The 19,659-nt window shown below is 35.4% G+C and overlaps 1 protein-coding gene across 1 annotated transcript in view; it reads left to right on the top strand.

The window, feature by feature from the left end:
• The window catches only part of HMCN1 (hemicentin 1), a 442,964-nt gene that overhangs the window by 161,891 nt on the left and 261,414 nt on the right, over positions 1–19,659 (top strand). Inside the window, exons 10-11 of the mRNA XM_004688154.2 lie at positions 3,370–3,491; positions 8,330–8,605. Of these exons, the coding sequence (XP_004688211.1) occupies positions 3,370–3,491; positions 8,330–8,605 (398 nt within the window). The remainder of the gene's footprint in view (positions 1–3,369; positions 3,492–8,329; positions 8,606–19,659) is intronic.

Raw genomic sequence — 19,659 nt, forward strand, 5'->3', positions numbered from 1 at the left:
AAAATAAAAAAAAGATAATAGATATAATATGATAATATAATAAATGTTAGACTGCATTCAAGGGTTGATTAAGGTTTTATAAAATATGCATTTTATATAATTTAAGAGTATCTTGTTAAGACTTAAATTTATGAAGGCAAAGTTAGATACCTTGGAAGGCCCTGAAGCGTAAGCTTTCAGTACATATGTCTCTGTATCTTATTTAAAGTGAATCTGACAAGTGATGTGGCAAAAGGTAAGTCAGATTCATTGACATGGATAAGGTTCATAGGTAGGGTATGTATGGTTTTGGCCAGGTTGCCATTTTAAAATTCAGGGTAAGGGGTATTTGAGCAAAGATCTGCAATTGTTGAGCAATGGGGTCATGCAGCTATCTGGGACAAGGTACCCACACACCAGACACAGCAAGTGTAATGCAGAAGTCCAGAGTGGACTCAACATGTGAGAAAAAAGACAGGAAGGAGCTGCGTAGTGGGAGTCCCGTGAGCCAGGGTGAGAAGAGAAGAAGGTGAGGGCAGGGAGACCTATGATGTGCTGAGTGGGATGATGGAGGAGCAAAATCCTGGGTGGCTATTATGTATAGCAGTCAGCTGGAGTGGGCTGGAGGTGGGTCTTCCTTTTTGAAGATGGGTCAATTTTTAGTAACCTACTGATATATTAAGTACACTTCCAAAACTAGGATAATATCTGGAAAATAATTTTTAGCTTATTATAAAACAAACTACATTTGGGGGACGACCCGAGGAATTTTTTACAAAATTTTTATGCTATTAGTTCAATATTGATATAAATAACTTGTTTAACATGTTAAATATTTCACAGTTTTAGCTTATATGATCTCTTTATGAGGGTCACTTTAAACAAAACTATGGCTGGAATGGTAATTATAATTTCAGAAAGTTTTCCTTTGTTTCAAGATTGAATTGCATTATTTCCTGCTACATTTTTAAAAAGTTAATATATTTTCATGACTTGTTCAGCTTCATGTTTAATAGCTGCCACATAACTGATTGATGAAATCAACTAATTCTTCTTTATGTATAAGTGGTAACATTTTTCAAAACACTTGAGATTCTTTATAAATATTAATTCATTAATTCCACACAGGTCCTGGGAGGTAAACCACAAGCATTCTTTCTCTCATTCTTCCAGCTCTGTGACCCAGAGATGTGGTAATCAAAATGTGATCATAATAAGCAATGATGCTAGTAGTGTATTAGTTAGGAATGATAATAGAAGGCTTATTATTCTTCCTTGGTTTGTACCAAGACTGACTGATGAGAAATCAGCTGTACTGGTTAATACTAGAAGAATATGAAACCTGTTGACATATATTAAGTTCTTTGGATATGAAAAGCTGATGACAAAATTAGGGATGGTTGGTGATAGATACTTCAATCCTGATTCACTTTCAGGCTTCTTCCCTAGATTATTTAAATTTGAGACATGGGATTTAATCTTTGTGTCTGATTCACCAGGGGATATAAGCATTTCGATGTATTTTTACTTGACATGTACTTTGTCCTATTCCTGAAACCATCCTGTCAAAACTTTTTATTGTAACCACATTATAGTCTTATTGTCAACTGAGACGGCAACATGAAAAAAAAAAAAGAGATTATTTTCATACACTATAGCATAAACAAGAGAGTATATCTGTAAAGAATTTTCTTCAAGCAATCTATCAATTAGTTCTGTAACTTAAAAAACAATTAAGTGTCCTCTCTGAACCTCAATATTCTTTAAAAAAAAAAAGAAACGAGGGACAGAGGACTAGACAAATTACTGCTTTCTGTTTTAAAACGTGTACATTTTGATGAATCTTAATGTATGTTTAGCTCTAAAGTTGGCATTACAGAGGACATGAAAGATGTGTATTTGATTTTTTTTCCTTCCTGAAACTTATGGGTACTTACTAGACACTCAGTTTATACTCTGTACTTTGCATACTGCCTCTAAACATTCAGGATACAGTGTGGGTGACCATTGTAGCATAGAGTCAAGTTTTATTTCTCTTTCTTCTGAATGTAACAATAATGACCACTGGCACTTGTGGACATACAACTGAGAAGCAATAGTAATTGAAGTAAATGTTTATTATTTAAATATCTGAATAATGACCTTGCATAGTTTGTTTTCTATGGCAGATATATATTTTGGGTGACTTTCATAAGTTCTAAGTTAGTGCTATATATGTATATATATATTATATGTATAATATATATATATACACACAGACACATACATATGTATATATACACATATGTATGTGTGTATATGTATATATACACACACACAATACACACACACACATACATATATATATATATGAAGTACTCCTTAATTCCTTTAGTGGTTTGATGATGGGTATGGTTTGTCCTCATTGAGGGAGGTTTGGAATTATTAATGTGAGGTATTATATCTGCCACCACCTTTAGACTCAGTGGACAGTGTCTTGGCTTCACAATATCCTTTTCATTCATTCTGCATCTTGAATATTTAAAAGGTTGTAAATAGCCACAGAAGGTTGACAAAAGAAAATGAAAATATTTATGACATTTCATATTTTTACAAAATAATACCTGTTTTGCAAATTAGTAGAATATTTAAATGTTAAATTAAATGATTGAATGTTAACTTAAATATGTATTGTTAAAACATTTCCAGAAAATGAGGAACAATTTGAAAGCTGTTAAAGAACAAAGTAGAAATACTTATTAAATGAACAATTATATAATATAGCAAAGTTTTTTATGTAAGTGATTACCGAATATAACACAATGATGTAAACCAATATTACCAATGAAATAAAACATTTTTTAAAGGAAAATACTGACACACAAAAGCAGCTATGGTAAATAGGGCAGGTAGCTTTCGTGCAGGCCTTATATATTAGAATGTGAAAAAGAATTTATCTTTTTGGGATAAAAATAATTTATTTTATTCTATCAGATTTGTGAATTAGCTGGTTAGAAACCAGGTTAAAAACCTTACTTGACATTCCCCAAAACTGGAAATGATAGAGAAGGAGAGAGGATTTAATAATGTTTCTCTGCCAGCTGTTTATCTTATATTTTGACATAACCCAAAAATGTCTCTTGAAAAATTTAAAATCTGCATAGCAGTGGTTATTTTTTGTGTGTGTGTGTGTGTTTTTCACTTTGACAAGAGAGTCTTGATTTTCTAATGTTAAAAAAAAAAACTACTGTGTAATTTCAAGCTATAAAGAACTCTGAGGTGATCAACTTTTTTTTTTTTTTTTTTTTTACATTTTTTTCATGAATGCTTCCAGAAAAGCTGTGGGATCACTGCTTTTATATTGGTCTTGAACTTACAGTATCTGAAAGCGCTTGTCTTTCCTTCCTCCAGAGAATCTGGCAGTGCGAGCTGGGACATCGAAAAGGTCACACTGTTGGATGAAGGCCTCTATGAGTGCGTGGCTGTCAGCAGTGCAGGCACTGGCCGGGCACAGACATTTTTTGATGTGTCAGGTAATTATCACTTGCAATTGCTTGGGAATTTATGTACCTATGAAAATTTATGTAGCTATGAAAGAAGTAGGCTGCTTACTAATCTTGGCTTCATTACATTTGAGCAGTTTGACCATCCTTAGGCCAATTCTTTTTATTTTTTTAAAGGTATATTAAAAAATAATAATACATAAAAATAAATGAAATTATTTATTTATGCATATGATAATTGGGATACAGGCCAGAGGGGCTGGAGGTGAAAGGATTCATTAGAGACAGAGTGGGGAACAGAACAGATGGATTGAAATACTCTGCTGAGAGGAGCAGCGGGCAGGTCAGGAGAGGTCTGCTGCGCCATGTGGGTCACTCCTTGGTCGGCAATCTAATGCATGTAATAGTAAATATTAATTGGAAACATTTTAGTGGGAAAATAATTTTTCCTTCTAATCTCTAATAATTATGAAATTAAATAAAAAATACTAGCATAGCATAATTGTAAGTGATCAGGATTTGAGTCATTCAATTTTTATCTAGAATTTATTGGAAACTGGGTTTTGACTTAGTTCTTTCTTTTCTTCTTCTTCTTTTTTTTTTTAACTGTATAAGACCTTAATAGAAAATGACTTTATTGCAATTAGTGTACAATAAAGAGAACAGAGGGAATATTTTTCAAAAACAGTTTCCAGTTAAGCGCTCAAAGTTATCCATTCTTTGGTGATCTATCCTAAATGCCCAGCATTATCTTACAGACCTGTGTAGCTGAGTGTTTAACACATTCTGATCTAAATGTGGCTGTTGAATTTATAGCAATGTCTGTACCTGCATTCAGTAGTGATGTGCATTTTCTTCAGATAATTTAAGACAAAAGAAGGTTTATAACTGTACAACTGTGGTAATCAAAAGCCAAGAATTATGTTTTTTATCAGTATGTACAAGTTGAACTATGAAACAGAGGCATGCAAACATATTCTTGCAGTAAATTATTTGTATTTGCTTATTCTTAGAAAAATAAAGTTTGTCTTCTGAAACAATTTAGTAACTTGACATGCCTCATAAACTATTCATTTTCTTCATCTCCTGTAATTATAAAAAGCACTGGAATAGTGTCAACATTCCTCAGCTTCTGAGAAAACAAACACTTGAGAGCACTGAGGCTTTTTTTTTTTCAGCAATATTAATTAAGTGGAAGACAAAAGGGAAAGAGGTTTGAGTGAGTTGATTTTAATACCTGGTAAATAACTGGGAAGTGGCAATAAGAACATTCAAACTGACTTTAAGAATTTGACTTATTTTGCAGCATTCATATCAACATCCTACACATGTTCTGTTAGGATTACTCTGTGCCAGTCAAACAGTGGTCTCACTGTGCCCATGCCAGTTTTCAGGAATTGTATTCCACATTGTCAATTATGAAAAAAGGGGACAGAGACACTGATGGTTATGTCAGTGGTTATAAGAGCACAAGTCACAAGTCAGCAAATACCCTTTTGGACTTGAACTAGAGGATATTTCTTTACAGGTTAACTGTTACTTTCCCTTCCAGCATCAAAATTCTACCAATTTCTAGAGACCCCTTAACCTCTTAGTCTGGCCAGAGGCCCCACTGCTGGAACTACTAACTTCCACACTGGCTCAACTATATATAAACATAGAGTTAGAACTTGTATTTGTACAGCAGTGTAAAGAAATGAGACATTATAGGATAGTGATGTGCTGATGTCACCGTGGATGTTATTTTGTCAAGCAGTAGGGCACACAAACAAGCTTAAAGAAAAGCTCAAATTCTGTTAATATGTAACTCCAAGTTTTTCCAGCATTTTCTTTTAGTTGACATATTTTAGGATTTTGGACTCATTGGAAATGTTGATTATTGATTGTTTTAATGAAAAATGGAGTAAAACATATCTTTTATTGCATATAAACACATAAAAACGAATGAATAAAATTGCAGAAGCAGGAAAGAATTCTTTTCAAAAGATATTTGATAGTTTAGTACATTTACAAAGTTATGTTAATTTTTCTCTACTGGCATTCTTTCTGAGTACAGTGACCCTACCCCAAACATATTCATTCATGAATGCACGCACACACACATACTACTAAAATTCATAGTTGAAGTAAAACACTGAGTAGAGAAAGAAAAGCTTTCAAGGATATGTCAATGACAGACAATCTTAAATTATATTTGTAACTTTATTTTAGAACAATATGTGACTTGGAAATAATCTTGCACTACCTGATCATTTTACAGCTATTTAATCTGAAACCCAAAGCAGGCAAATGGCCCATTTTTATCAGACGGTTCAGTGATCAAAAGCAGATTCCCAGACAGTCCAGTGATCTTTATGTATGTGATCTCTTGGGTCATTAGGTCTCTACATTTGTTATGCTTCAGGTCTCAGTTTTTGCAGTGCCATTTCTCATCCTTTAATTCTCACCTCAGGCATACTGCACTTAGGAATGCCTCTTATATTCCTAAAACCAGGCTATGGTAATGTGTAATCTTGGCCTCCTCTAATCTTGGCCTCCTTCTTTAACTTCCATAATTCTCTTTCATCATCTCTCTCTCAGCCCCACCAAATTTAGCTATGCATGCATAAATATTTCAGTGTGTATAATATTTATTATCTCTAGGTATTTATGCAGTGATGGTATTGTATGTCCTTGTTTCAAATTTCATCTGTGCCTGTTTGTTATTAAAAAGTTGGCATTTTACTTATTTAAATTTATGTTTGAAAGGGAATGGACTCTCAGGCAGAGTTTATATGCAAGAAGGCTATTAGGGAATTTTCTAGGGTAAAAGCTCTTATAAGGGAATAGGGAAGTAGAAGTTGTTAAATTGGGATGAAGTCACTACAGAGATCTCAGTTGATCTCACCAGGTGCTCTGAAACTGGATGGCTATAAATTGAGGAAAAACTGGCTGATTAAGTGATTTACTGCATTGCACTAAAAAAAGGCTTAACCCTGAATGTGTTAGTCTCTTGGCTGTCAGCTTGCAACAGCTGACAAAGAGAGCCACTAGGGAATGTGTGCCTTGGTACCTAAGGGGAGTTTTAGTGTTCCCTCAGCGTTGCCTACATGTCCATCATATGGCATTTTATAATCTCTAAAAATTATCCAAAATCTCTAGCCTAGGATGGTAGCTACAAGAGTCTACGATAGTAAGCTATGGATTTATGATGATGGGTGCACTATGGCAGCAATACCTGAAGCAGTGGATCCTGTTCTGTTATGGAAACAGCAGTGTAAAACAATATTAGCTCTAAAAAATATTTTAAAAATAAGATCGGGTTTTCTACCTTTCCTCCAAAATAAATTCTCTATTCTAATTGAAGAAGTTTGTTTCAAGAGAACTAAAAAGCGAAACTATATAAAATATTTGTTTTCTTCAGGAAGATTTGATAGATTGTGAACACACACGCAGGATTATTTTTGGGTTTTGTTGGTCTACACTACTTATATCATAGAAGCATAAATCCTTAGCATGGAAGGCAACTTTAGGATCACCTGATTTAATCTTGTTTTTTTCAGCTAGGGAAGCAAACACTGTGAATACCTTGGCCTTAAATAAACTCACACAGCTAGGTAAGGGTAGAAGAAGAGCAACTGCGAAGTAGACCAGATCAGCAAATAGAAACTTAGGATGTCTAGTTAAATTTGAATCTCACATGAGTGTGTTCAAATGTTTCACGAGACATTCTGAAATATTGTCCAGTGGTTATCAAACATTCAAATTTAACAAAGCATTTGCAGTTCAGTCTGTCAAATAGTCAAACCCAAATCAGAGCTACTTGACTTTGTCATGTACTCTTTTCACTTGATGCACCAGCTATTTTCATATTTTTCAAATTTTTAGAAATATAGTTGAATGATAAGAATTCTGTCTGCTTTCTATAATTTAAAGTAGCATGTACTCCAAAATGTTTAGAAAGCAGGGATAAATATAAAGTAAAATATGAAAAATACACGCATTTCTCTTCAGGTATTGCCATATTGGATCTAAGCTTATGACATTCTTCTGTTAACTAATTAATTAATTAGCTAATTAATTAACTGATTAACTAACGAAAAAATTTAATCTTGAAATACTTTTTCATATGTAAACTAAAGCAGATTCAAGGGTTTCCTGGTAACCAAGCTCACCAAAGTTTTTATTACCATGTTAATTGCTCAATGAAAATCATTTTAGAGCATTTGAGTAGAATGGACCTTAGAGGAGCACATAGATTTATCCTCAAAACTAACTAGAAGTGTAGTAATTCTCTCTAGGGTGATGGGTAAATATTCAATTGGAAAGTGACTTTTGACCATGAAATGTGCATGCATTACTCAATGACTTTTTTATAGGTAGCTTTCTTTTTATTTAAGGTCTTTCCCTATTGTTGACTTCATCTTCTTAAGTCAAAGCACTCTATCCCTATTGGGAGATAACGCATATTTTTGTGTTGTATTGTGTTTTCTTAATGAGATTGTAACTGCCCTTAAAGTTGGTATTGTTATATGTGCCTTTTCTATAAAAGATTAAAGGTGTATTTTGAATTAAAAAAAAATTCTTCAAAACTCAAATCAAAATTTTCTTCATTCCACAACCCTAAATCTTTTGGTCATGCTTCTTTGATTCTCACACTGATAATTTATAGATTTGGACTTGAATATACGTTGGTATGTAAATACGTCCTGCTTTTTAAGCATCTTTTAATTAGATGATAAATTTCTCTTGAGGTCAAAGACATAGGTATTAATGAATGAGTTCTGTTGTACTGTACCTTTCCTACTAGATATCCAGTACATGCTCATTAAATTTTGAACCTCATCACTAAGTGTGTCTCTTGACTTGAGTCTTTTCCTTTCACACAGAGCCTCCTCCAGTCGTCCAAGTGCCTAATAATGTTACAGTCGCTCCTGGAGAAAGAGCAGTTTTGACATGTTTTGTCATCAGTGAGGTGGATTACAATCTAACCTGGCACAGAAGTGACAGAGAAGCCAGACTGGCAGATCCAGCAAGAATGAGGATCTTGGCAAACCTCTCATTGGAGCTAAGGAGTGTGAAATTTACTGATGGTGGAGAGTATCACTGTGTGGTTTCCAGTGAAGGAGGATCAGCAACTGCTTCTGTGTTCCTCACAGTGCAAGGTACTGTAATTTGGGTGTTTTCTATCTTCTTTTGATCTCTGTTCCCTTCCATTGGTTGTCTGATGGTGACAGTATCTACCCAAACAGTAGCAGTTTGTGATGATATAATGTTTGACGATCTTGAGTGGTCTTAAGCTGATGAAATATGAAGACCAACCATCACTGACAAGTAGGGGACATTAATAAAGACTAATCCTAGTAGTTGAAGACTTTTAAAGAGACTATGCATAGAAATTGTCTAGGGATAATTCAATTGTTTAAAATGCTCCATTTTACCATGTGGATATAAACAACATTCTAATTGATGTAGCAATCAGTTTGAAAATTACTTTCTAATTTGAGTATTATTTACATGTATAGCTAATATACTTCGGTTGCCTTAATTAAGTTTTAAGATGTTCCTCTGGAACTTAGCAGAGTTGTTTTTTCCTAATTATCTCACACACATATATGTACAAGAATATTTATTGAAAATGAACCAGTGGAATGCTCATCTTGAATTATGGCTGCATAGACTAAATATTCATAGAACTAAAGCAGATGAATCAACAGTGTTGTTTAATGACCATGGGATATGTATGTTTATTATTTGGGACTACCAAATGAAGATCAGAAGCCATTTCAGAGAATCTCTTTCAGCAGAATCATTGGACTTCTAAATGTCTGTAGACCAGCTTAGAGGCTTAAAATAATGAACAAATTACCTTTGGCAGCTTTTCACTGTTAAGCTGAAAGTTTTGGTTGCTGTCTCAGCAGCATTTCATTTCAAACCCTTGAATGTAGAAGACTGATTGCATCAGAATTGGTTTTGGTTGGTTATAGTATTAGAAACAACTTTATAATATGCCTGAAGTAACACCTTCAGATAACGAGGTTATCAAAAAGAATAACATTTGAGTTTCAAGATAGCTCTTAGAAGCTTATTTATGGCAGGAATGTGAAACTCTCATGAGATTTACCAGAATGGTGACATCTGAGTCTAGTTTTCTCACAGGTGGTTGAGATATGTTGGGCAGTCCATTGTGTGCCTGTATTTCATTGAGCTGGAGAGGCTGCTGGGGAAACATTGCTTTTGCAAATGGCTCAGTACCCTACCACATGGGAACCACCTGGCTAGTTTAAGTCGATACAAGTAGTGACTTGAGTTACTAGTATTTGGGAACTATTTATCAAACTGCTTCAGATAGAGTAGATGCTAATGGACTTCTGAAATTTGATTTTGGTTCTTTATATGCAGTACCCTCAGAATGGGATTGCAAAATGAAATCAGATCCTTCCTTCTTTCCCCGCATTAAATTTTCAGTCACTTAGTACCAAATCTGACTCCACAGATTTGGTGAATGGCCTGGGAATATGCATTTTAGCAGACTCTCCAGTGGTTTTATGGATAACATTTGCTGAAAACAACATTAGAATCTGTCTAAAGAATGACGTGTAAGATCTAGAATGTATAGTTTTAGAGGAATTTCTTATTTTCTTTATCCCAATAGAACAAGGATTATACAATCATTTTAGTAAGTGTTGAGGTAAGATGTTACATAATACACAAGGCATAAATGCAGAAAGTGTAGGACATTACGTGATCATAGGCTAGTTAGTTAAAATCTCTAGTGGTATAAATCTGTTTAGAGCATTTTTTTTGTGGTCTATCTAGTTGGCCTTGAATTTGAGGATCTGCTTTTGATGAAGGATATTTTAAAAATTTTATGAAACTATGAAGGGATCTGGAAGGAATTCTGCTAGCCAAAAAAAGTCAGAAGAAAAAAGATAACTATTGGGTGGTTTCACTTATATGTGGAATACAGAGAAATCAAACAAAAGGTCAAGAAAAAAGACAAGCTAGTAAGCTAACCATAGATCTAAGGCATATGGCAAGGGAGAGGGAAGAAAGGGGTGGAAAAAGAGAAGATGAACACAAAGGACTATGGTGATGGTTCACAGGTGATGGATGGTGGGAGGACTCTGGGAACTAAATGATGTAAGAAACAAAAAATAAAGTTAAAAAACAAAACCTGGCCCTCCCTGGTGGCACAGCAGATTAAAACACTGCACTAAGTGGTCCTCCCTGGTGGCGCAGTGGGTTAAAGCACTGCACTGAGAAGCTAAAAAGCCACTTCCGCATGAGTTCAATTCCCGCCTGTCCCGGTGGCAGACCTCTCGTGGCCCGCCCTCTGCTCCCCTCAGCAGTGTACTTCGTTGATCTACCTGTTCTGCTCCCCACTCTGTCTCTGGTGAAGCCTCTCACCACCCCTGAGCCTCTGGCCTGTACCCCAGTTCTGTATGTACAAATAAATAAATCTTTAAAAAAAAAAACAAAAAAAACACTGCACTAAAGCTAAAGCCACTTCCGCATGAGTTCGATCCCCGCCTGCCCCGGAGGAGATCCACATGGCTTGGCAGACCTCTCCTGGTCCCCGCCGCTGCTCCTCTCAGCAGTGTACTGCGTCCATCTGCCTGTTCTGCTCCCTGCTCTGTCCCTGGTGAATCCTCTCACCCTCCGCATCTCTGGCCTGTACCCCAGTTCTGTATGAATAAATAAATAAATCTTTTTTTTTTTTTTTTAAAGATTTATTTATTTGTGCATACAGAACCAGGGTATAGGCCAGAGGCTCAGGGGCGGTGAGAGGCTTCACCAGAGACAGAGCGGGAACAGAACAGGTAGATGGATGAAGTACACTGCTGAGGGGAGCAGTGGGCGGGTCAGGAGAGGTCTGCCACACCATGTGGTCACCTCCGGGGCAGGCGGGAATCGAACTCATGCAGAAGCGGCTTTAGATTCTCAATGCGGTGCTTTAACCCGCTGCGCCACCAGGGAGGGCCAATAAATAAATCTTAAAAAAAAAAACTACTGAAAGTATATTCTAAAACTGGTGAAACTGTTTAATGAAAGTAAGAAACTCTGGCTAGTTATGACCACTTGAGTATATATATATTTAATAAGTAAATGCTATATTGAAAGGCCATGGATGTCTGATGAAACAAACTTTAGTTTATAGTGTTTTGATGCATGAGAATATAAAATGCTAGCAACTATTGACAATGGATAATAAGTTATAAGTTAATTTTATTTTAAGGCAGTTAAATGCATTAACATATGGGAATAGGAAATAGTTCCAAAAAATAAAAGATTAAATAGTTTAATTTTACATGCTTACTTTTTGCATCTTGGTGGGGTTAGGTCATATTCCTGTCTAGCCAATGTATTCATTTTTATTTCTCCCATGCTTTCCCTACCTTCATCTCAGCAGATCCAAAAACTTTCATTGAGAAAGGAATATTTTCTTTATTAATTAAAGAAAAATAGCTATTGTATTGAACATAAATTTTAGGAATAAGTTTCTTGCTTATAGAGGAATTAGTAGCTTAATTCATAGCCTCATTTATTTTTCCATGACTCACAGGTTATCTGAAAACTATTTCTATCTGGAATATTTTAAGAATTAAATACCCAGATTTTACAAAGTATTGATAGTATTTTTACAAAATAAACATAGCAAAAAGTTTCTGGTGGAAAGTAAAGTACCATAGTTTACCAAAGGAAAGTAGTACCATAGTTACTATGGTAACTACACCTGAGGGGAGAAATACTATATTTTCAAAATACTAATAAAGATGTAAATTAAAAACATTAAAGTTAAAATAGTATATGTCTAGCTGTTGCAACCACTCCCCTTCTAAAAATAAAATATCTATTAAGACCTCAAAAAATAAAAAAATGAAAAAGAATATAAACCAGGGGCAATTAACAGTTAAAAAATCCTGGGAGAAACGATGTGTGTATTTATAATATTCAAATATTTACATAAATATGTATGCACTATACATGTGTGAATATAATATTTATATTTTAAGGTTAACAGAATGAAAATATCTATTATTGAACATTTTTTTAAAGTTTATTTATTTATGTATACAGAACTGGGGTAAAGGCCAGTGGTGCAGGGGTGGTGAGAGGATTCACCAGAGACAGAGTGGGGAGCAGAACAGGCAGATCGATGAAGTACACTGCTGTGGGGAGCAGCAGGCAGGCCAGGAGAGGTCTGCTGCACCATGTGGGTCACCTCCAGGGGTGGGGATCGAAGTGGCTTTGGCTTCTTCGTGCTGTGCTTTAACCCACTGCGCCACCAGGGAGGGCCCTATTATTGAACTTTTTATATTCTCATGATCACAGGGAGGATGAGCTTTTGTTCCTCTGTTTTATAGTTGTTACAACAAGGATTTTGTTGCCACTTTGTGGTGGGAAGGCAGTGAAGGGCACAACCGCTGGAGACCATGTTTGTAAGGCAAGATTCTGCTACTTGAGAGAAGGTCTTGAGCCACTGATTGAAAACATACAGGCTAGTAAAGGCTGATCATTTGACAATGGCCTGAGGTCCAAGGTCCAGGTGCTAAGGAGGAAAAAGCTTTATGAACAGATAGAAGGCATCGTGACCATATGTCAAGAAATATTTGTTTCAGTAAAGTATGTGTGCTGATGTTATAACAGGCAGAGTTATCCGGAGGCCACTAAGGCGTTCGTCACATAATCAGGTTCATGGTGGCCTAAGCTTCCCCGGGCCTGCCTAATGATATGAGCTGTTATCTGTAGGTAGTCAAGGAATACTCTGCTGCGATTTAGAGATAGAAAAAAGGCCACAGTTGCCCATGAATGTCCAGCTTACATGAACTCACAGTTTGTCCCCGAAAGAAAATACTATTTTTGGGCCTTCCTGGTGGCACCGGGATTAAAGCACAATGCTATCAAATTAGAGCCAGCCACTACACCATGGGTTCACTCTTTCACCAGGAAGCTGAAACACATGGCACACCAGACTTCTCCTGTCTTGCTCACTGCTCCCCTCAGCAGTATATTTCAGTAGATCCACCTGTTCTCCCCACTCTATCCCTGGTGAGTATTTTCAAACTGCCTCCCCACCTCTGGCCTATACCCCAGTTCTTGTGGGTATATATAAATAAATCTTTAAAAAAAAAAAAGAAAGAAAATACTACTTTTCGAAAGCCAAAATGCTGTTTCCTTATACCCATAAATAACTCTTAACTATCTAGTTAGGACATCAGCAGAAGAGGAAGGGGACAGTCAACAAGAATTCAGGTGGAAATGGGTAGTCTGACATACATGTTTCTTACCAATGAAATTATTTTAAACCAGAGAACTATTGATAGGTGTTTGGGATAGGGATTTTGGAGTCAGATGGTGGCAGAGGTGACCTCCCATCTCAGTTAGCAGAGCATCGTAGATGAAAATCTGGCAAGAAGCTGTGTATAGCAGGCTCTCGCTTAGCTGCAGAGCTGCAAAGGGGGTTCAAACAGAGCATAAAGAGCATCATCCAATTTGTTGACAGATGTGAGGTCTAGATAGATGTCACCTTGTCTGAGGATAGATAAACAAAAAATTACCAAAACAAGTAAAACAAAACAGGAAAAAAATAAAGTATAGGGCCTAAGAAAAAATATTTGGGACCAAGACAAGGGCTGGAGGAACTTAGAAGAAATGGGAAACAATAGTTAGTGTCACCAATGTCTTTCAAAAAGATCTAGCCTCCTTTTATTTACTTTTTCCCCTATTGAATGTATTTTCTTACATTACTGTTAATTTTTGTGTGGTGTTTGATTGCTCCCCTCAAGTTTTGTCTCCCACCACCACAGCACCTGTTAACTGTCATCATAGTCACTTGTGTTCTGTTCTCCCCTTTTGGCCTCAGATCTATAAGCTTTATCCTCCTTAAATGACAGCATATTTATAAAGAAAGTATGGGCAACATAATAGGATGATAACATGTGTGATAGTTAAAGAGAAAATTATTTGATGTTAAAAATGCAGCATTATAATGCACATTTACTTAGAGGTAGTTATAAGCAGAAATATAATACATAAAAATAAAATTAGGGATGTGGTGCATAAACTTGAGAATTTCAAAATGCTGAGAAAACTAAAAGTTTTATGAAATGATTTTTTTAAAGTAGAAATAAAAACAATGAATGGAACTTCAGTCTAAGAGTTACAGGCATATGGCTAATATAGGTTATGTAGCAACTGCAGATGAAAGAAAAGAAATAATCAAATATTATTTGTATATAATTAAAGAAAATTACTTAAAGGAGGAAAGTCATTTTCTTTGTGAGCAAACAGACAAGGTCAATGAAGGAAAACTTTCATTTAGACGTATCCTTGCTGAAATTTCAAATTACCAATATGAAGGGAATAAAACTCTACAAGCATATATACCAAACCAATATATTATAAAAAGAAAGATAAAATCAGGCTAGTATCACACTTCTCAAATATGTAAAGGCTGGAAGTTAACTGTGTGGATAATTGTCATATTTTTACTCTGTGTTTGAATACTTTCTCTAATTTGGGGAAATCTTTAGGGAATGAGAAAACATTTGAGATTGGATAATTATCTTTCCTCACCCCTTAGTAGATCACATGACCTACAGTCAGCCACTCTATCTTGCTAAGACTGGAAATTCAAAAGATTTCAATTATGGTGGCCTCAAGGAATTTAAAGTCCAGCACGAATAGAAGCAAATATCTCAGTGAGTCTCTGAATCATTTTAGTGGACCTAGGTTGCGTTCTAGGTGACTAACCTCCATTGGTTTCTACCTGATACCAGTCTCCTTTACAGTCTGAAGATAAAAATTTTAAAAAGTGCTTTCAGTGACTTCCTACTGTTTAACATAGTCAACTCTGGTTTGTCATTTAGGTGGCATTGTAATGGGTGGTATCTCATTGTGGTTTTGATTTGAATTTCTCTGGTTATAAGTAACGTTGGAATTTTTTTCAGTGTTGGTGATTTGAATTTCTTCTTTTGAAAAGTGTCTTTTTAACTCTGCTGCCCATTTTTCTATGTGTTTTGTTTCTGTTGAGTTGTGTAAGCTCTTTTCAGGTCTTTCATATCAGTCCCACTAAAAGAATATTAACACTTGATAACAACATAAGATCATATTTGGTCTCCATAGTGTCATCTCTAATTAACTTCAGCCTCCCTCCTCATTTTAATTTGAGATTCCTTTTCATGTTTAAATTGCAGCTTACTTAGTTAATAAAAACTCTCATGGCTAAATTTGCTCCCTAATACTGTTAATGCTGGCTATTCAACTATCTCTGGAGATGGGCTTATCTTAACTTTGTTTGTACTTTTTTTGGGGTGCTAATGAGCTCTCCTTTCCAAGTTGCCTTTTTATATGTAGTAAAATTAGATATTCTTGTTTTATGACTTTTTTCCTCCATCAGTTTAAACATGTTCATTCCCCAAAGAATTTGGTTTCACACTCCTGACTTCCCCATGATGCAGGCGTAACTTACTTTTCATAAATATCTCTTATAAGAAAAATTTACTTTCAAGAAGTCTTGCTAATGTGAAATGTTTTCCTGCATTTGCTAGTCAGCTGGAAATTGCTTTCACAAGGCTGTATATTGCCTGCTCTAAAGACTTTAAAATTTGTTAAGAGTATGAATTTATTTGATTCATAAAGAGTTAAGGTGCTAACCTCACTTGGTCTTCAAAAAAGATTACTTGTGGTTTCCATTTACTTAGGAGATTTATCTCACACCTATAAAGTTTCAGGAGTATTCTATATAACCTCAAATACCTTTGGTACTTTACTAAGTTTTCACAAGTAGTTTTTTATAAATTAAAAAGTTTCATAAAGGAGTTAATGTGTCAAGTTAGAACTTTTGACAGCACAAAAACAGTTATAAACTTTAGGGTCTGGAGTTTTGTAGGATTACAAATTACAGAGTAAACTGCTATTAAATCCTTGCTAAAGCAATGGAAGGTCTAAAAAAGAGTGAGTGCAGAATTTCAATTCTACAATATGTTAGGTTTTCTTATGCTGAATAACCTAGTGAATGAGCCACAGAAATATTTTTTCAATATCCCCTAACTTTCCTTTTTGCAAGATTTTCACAGAAATATATTTTGACTTACAGAAATCTATATGTATTTTTAAATAATGATCGTTGCTTTTTATTCTTTTCTTAAATATACATCAAAGTCTTGTTAAATTTCTCAGTTTGGGAGATTGGTCTGAGCCACATTTATATCTTCTTTAAGTATTAGTGACATCTTTATGGATTTTATTTAGGAGGGGTGGAATCAGATACTTAAAATGAAAACTCCCAATCATCATTTGTTGTGTGCCTTGATTGTTTGACATCCAGTATGAATGGGCACTCATGAATAAGATGCTGACATTTAGTAAAGTTTTTCATCAAGTGGGATTCATCACAGTGATATCAAAGGGATATGTAGTTTTCTTATAGTAGTGTTTGCTGTCCTAATTCTTTCTATGTTGGGTAAACATTATGAAGAACCAAGTTTAATATTCACTTATTTTATCTGACAAATATCTTTTATTCAGCCCAGGGGTAAAGACAAGCTTCTGTTATAACACACTCCAACTCTATGCAATAAACTGTATAAATTAATAGCATATGTTTCATTTTCTTTGGTCTTTCATCCAAGGCATCTCTGAGCTATATAGATATTAGACCACTTTATTATAGATGGAAAGAATCCTCTCTTCTCTAAAGCTTAGACTAGAGAAATGTTATTAAAATTCCTTGAACAAGCAGTTAGAAGGGAAGGTTAAGGAATTTGATTGATTTACATTATAAGTGAAAAGAAAGAGCTGTGGCAATGACATAAATACCTCAACTATATAATAAATTGTTACGAAGAAGCTGAGCACCAGGGACGTTTTCATTTTCAACAAAAATAAACCAAGAGAAAATGTGTCTTATGCCAAGTCTGATGGAGTTAAATGCGCTAGAAAGAAAGATGTGCAGATGTTGAAGAGATTAGATGCAGCAGTGTGATAACCACAGTCAGGCATTCAGGTTTACACTGTGAGAGGGTGATTGGGAAAAGACAGGATGCAACAGGATGAATCAACCTCCTAAATTGTTCCCATAAAGCTAAAGCAAGCTTTGAGAGTTCATGACTTCTAACTCTGGACAGATTGTGTTATTTGTGTCTGTAGTTTGCTCATAAGGAGGTGGTGTTTCTGAGGAGTTAGTAGGTTTCCTTAGGTGACAAAGCTGGCAAGGGAGGGGTACAGCCCATATCTGAATGAGGTCTGCATTGTTCTGTGTTACATTCAGACATGTCTGCATGTGGTCCTAGCAGGCCTAACGTACAGTTAAGTAAAGGAAAGTGAAAGAAGAAAATAAGCAAAGCATTCTAAGTATGGACAGAAAAGAGAGAGTACTGAATTAAAAAACAAAAGCAGGAAAGATATAAGGTGGCTGTGTTCCCTGTCGCATGGTTAGAGAACTTCTGGCAATCTTAGCATTGTATGGAATGATAGCTTAGAGAAATCTCTGATGCCTGTAATTCCCTTACTCCCTCCTTTTCTAGTGCCTGAGAGAGTTGAAGAGGTACATTCTGACAGTTTGATGAATCCTTTCATGTAAGTTCTGATAGAGTCACTGTTAACGAACAGACAGAGAGAGTTACAAATGTGTTATTAAAACAAACCCCCAGAGAAAGTGTAGGAGGACCAGACTGTAAGTTGTATTAATATGTGACCCAATTTTCTTTATTTTTGTGGCTTTAGTGTCTGCATATCTCTCCGCACTCAGTGCTGCATCCATGCATGTCTGTGGAAAGACTGAATGGGAAGCAAAGTGTTTAGAGAAGGAAACTTGCCAATTTTGACAAATACTTCTGTCATAGCATGCACTCAAAAATTATTTGATTCTAATTCTCCTAAACATTCAGTAATATCTGTTATTATTAGATATTTGTAACACAAGAAACAAAATAGTAAGTTGTTCTTCTTGTTTATGAAGGAGGGGTGTGATATTTGATGGTTACAAATAAAAATTTATTTAGAGTCAATATTACAAAGTAGGAGTAGTTACTGCTGTACCTGTCAAAAGATATGTTAGGAGCACTTAGCTATTGATAGCACAAACACTGGTAGATAATCATTACTATGATTCATTTATGGGACTGTTCATTTATGCGATCTTCACACTTTTAAATCACACTATGTTAATTCACACTGTTTTCCATAATAATAAAAAAAGTGCTCAGCTTCACAGAGTGTTAGGCATTGTGCATTGAAGATATCAGCTTGGGGAAAACAACATCTTCCATTCCCTAAGTTCATAATATAAAAAAGGAACAAAGTCAGTTATTTTTCCCCAGTCCTGTAAGTAAATAAGTTAATTAATAGTAAATGAATAAATATGTGTGAAATGATGTGCTAAGAACTTACCCAGTAATACAGGAGCCTTTCTCTCTGTCTCAGAATGAGTAGAGATTGAGAAGAGCTTCACTCAGGAGATGATACATGAGGTACCCAGTGGAGTATGAGTCAACGTTTAACTGGTAGAAGTCAAAAAAGCCTTTCAAGGAAAAGGAGAAATGAGGACCCGGAAATTTGGACCTGCTCAGAGTGGAGGCTGTGGCTGAATAGGGAGACCTGCCCCTAGCAGGGTGTGATTTTCATTTGCCTGCTTTCTTCAGTAGCTTTTTAAAAATACTAGTAGAGAATCCTTATGGCTTGTGGCTTTGTGCAGTTGATTCAACAAGAAGACAAAGTAACAGAGAAAAATAGTTCTTGCTGTTGCTGCTTGGTGGGGTTTAGATTGGATAAGAAAAAAGAGCAGGCTTAAGACCATGGTCCTATAAATGGAATAGTAAAGATGGTCCAAGAAAGATGTGGCCATGATGAAGCTGTAGAGAACTGAAATTGAGGGTGAAAGCTGCCAGGAGGGGAGATTTCACTCAGGTAGGTATTATTTCAATTGCACTGTGAGTTGCTTCCCTGGTAAGATAACTGAGATAGCTAATGAATTTGTCTAGCAACATAAATCAAGTGCCAGAGCTTTAAGTCATTTTATTCAAGAAGTGCTATGTAAAGCACTTTCACATGTTTTTGATTCTGTAATTATTGCATATTTATGTAAAATTACCCATTTTTTGAGTACTATAATAGACTTAAAAAAGGTTTTATATATATTTTTTAAAGATTTATTTATTTATTCATACAGAACTGGGGTACAGGCCAGAGATGCGGAGGGTGAGAGGATTCACCA

The sequence above is a fragment of the Condylura cristata genome, unplaced genomic scaffold, assembly GCF_000260355.1.
Source record: "Condylura cristata isolate star-nosed mole 26May11 unplaced genomic scaffold, ConCri1.0 scaffold00024, whole genome shotgun sequence".
NCBI lineage: Eukaryota > Metazoa > Chordata > Mammalia > Eulipotyphla > Talpidae > Condylura > Condylura cristata.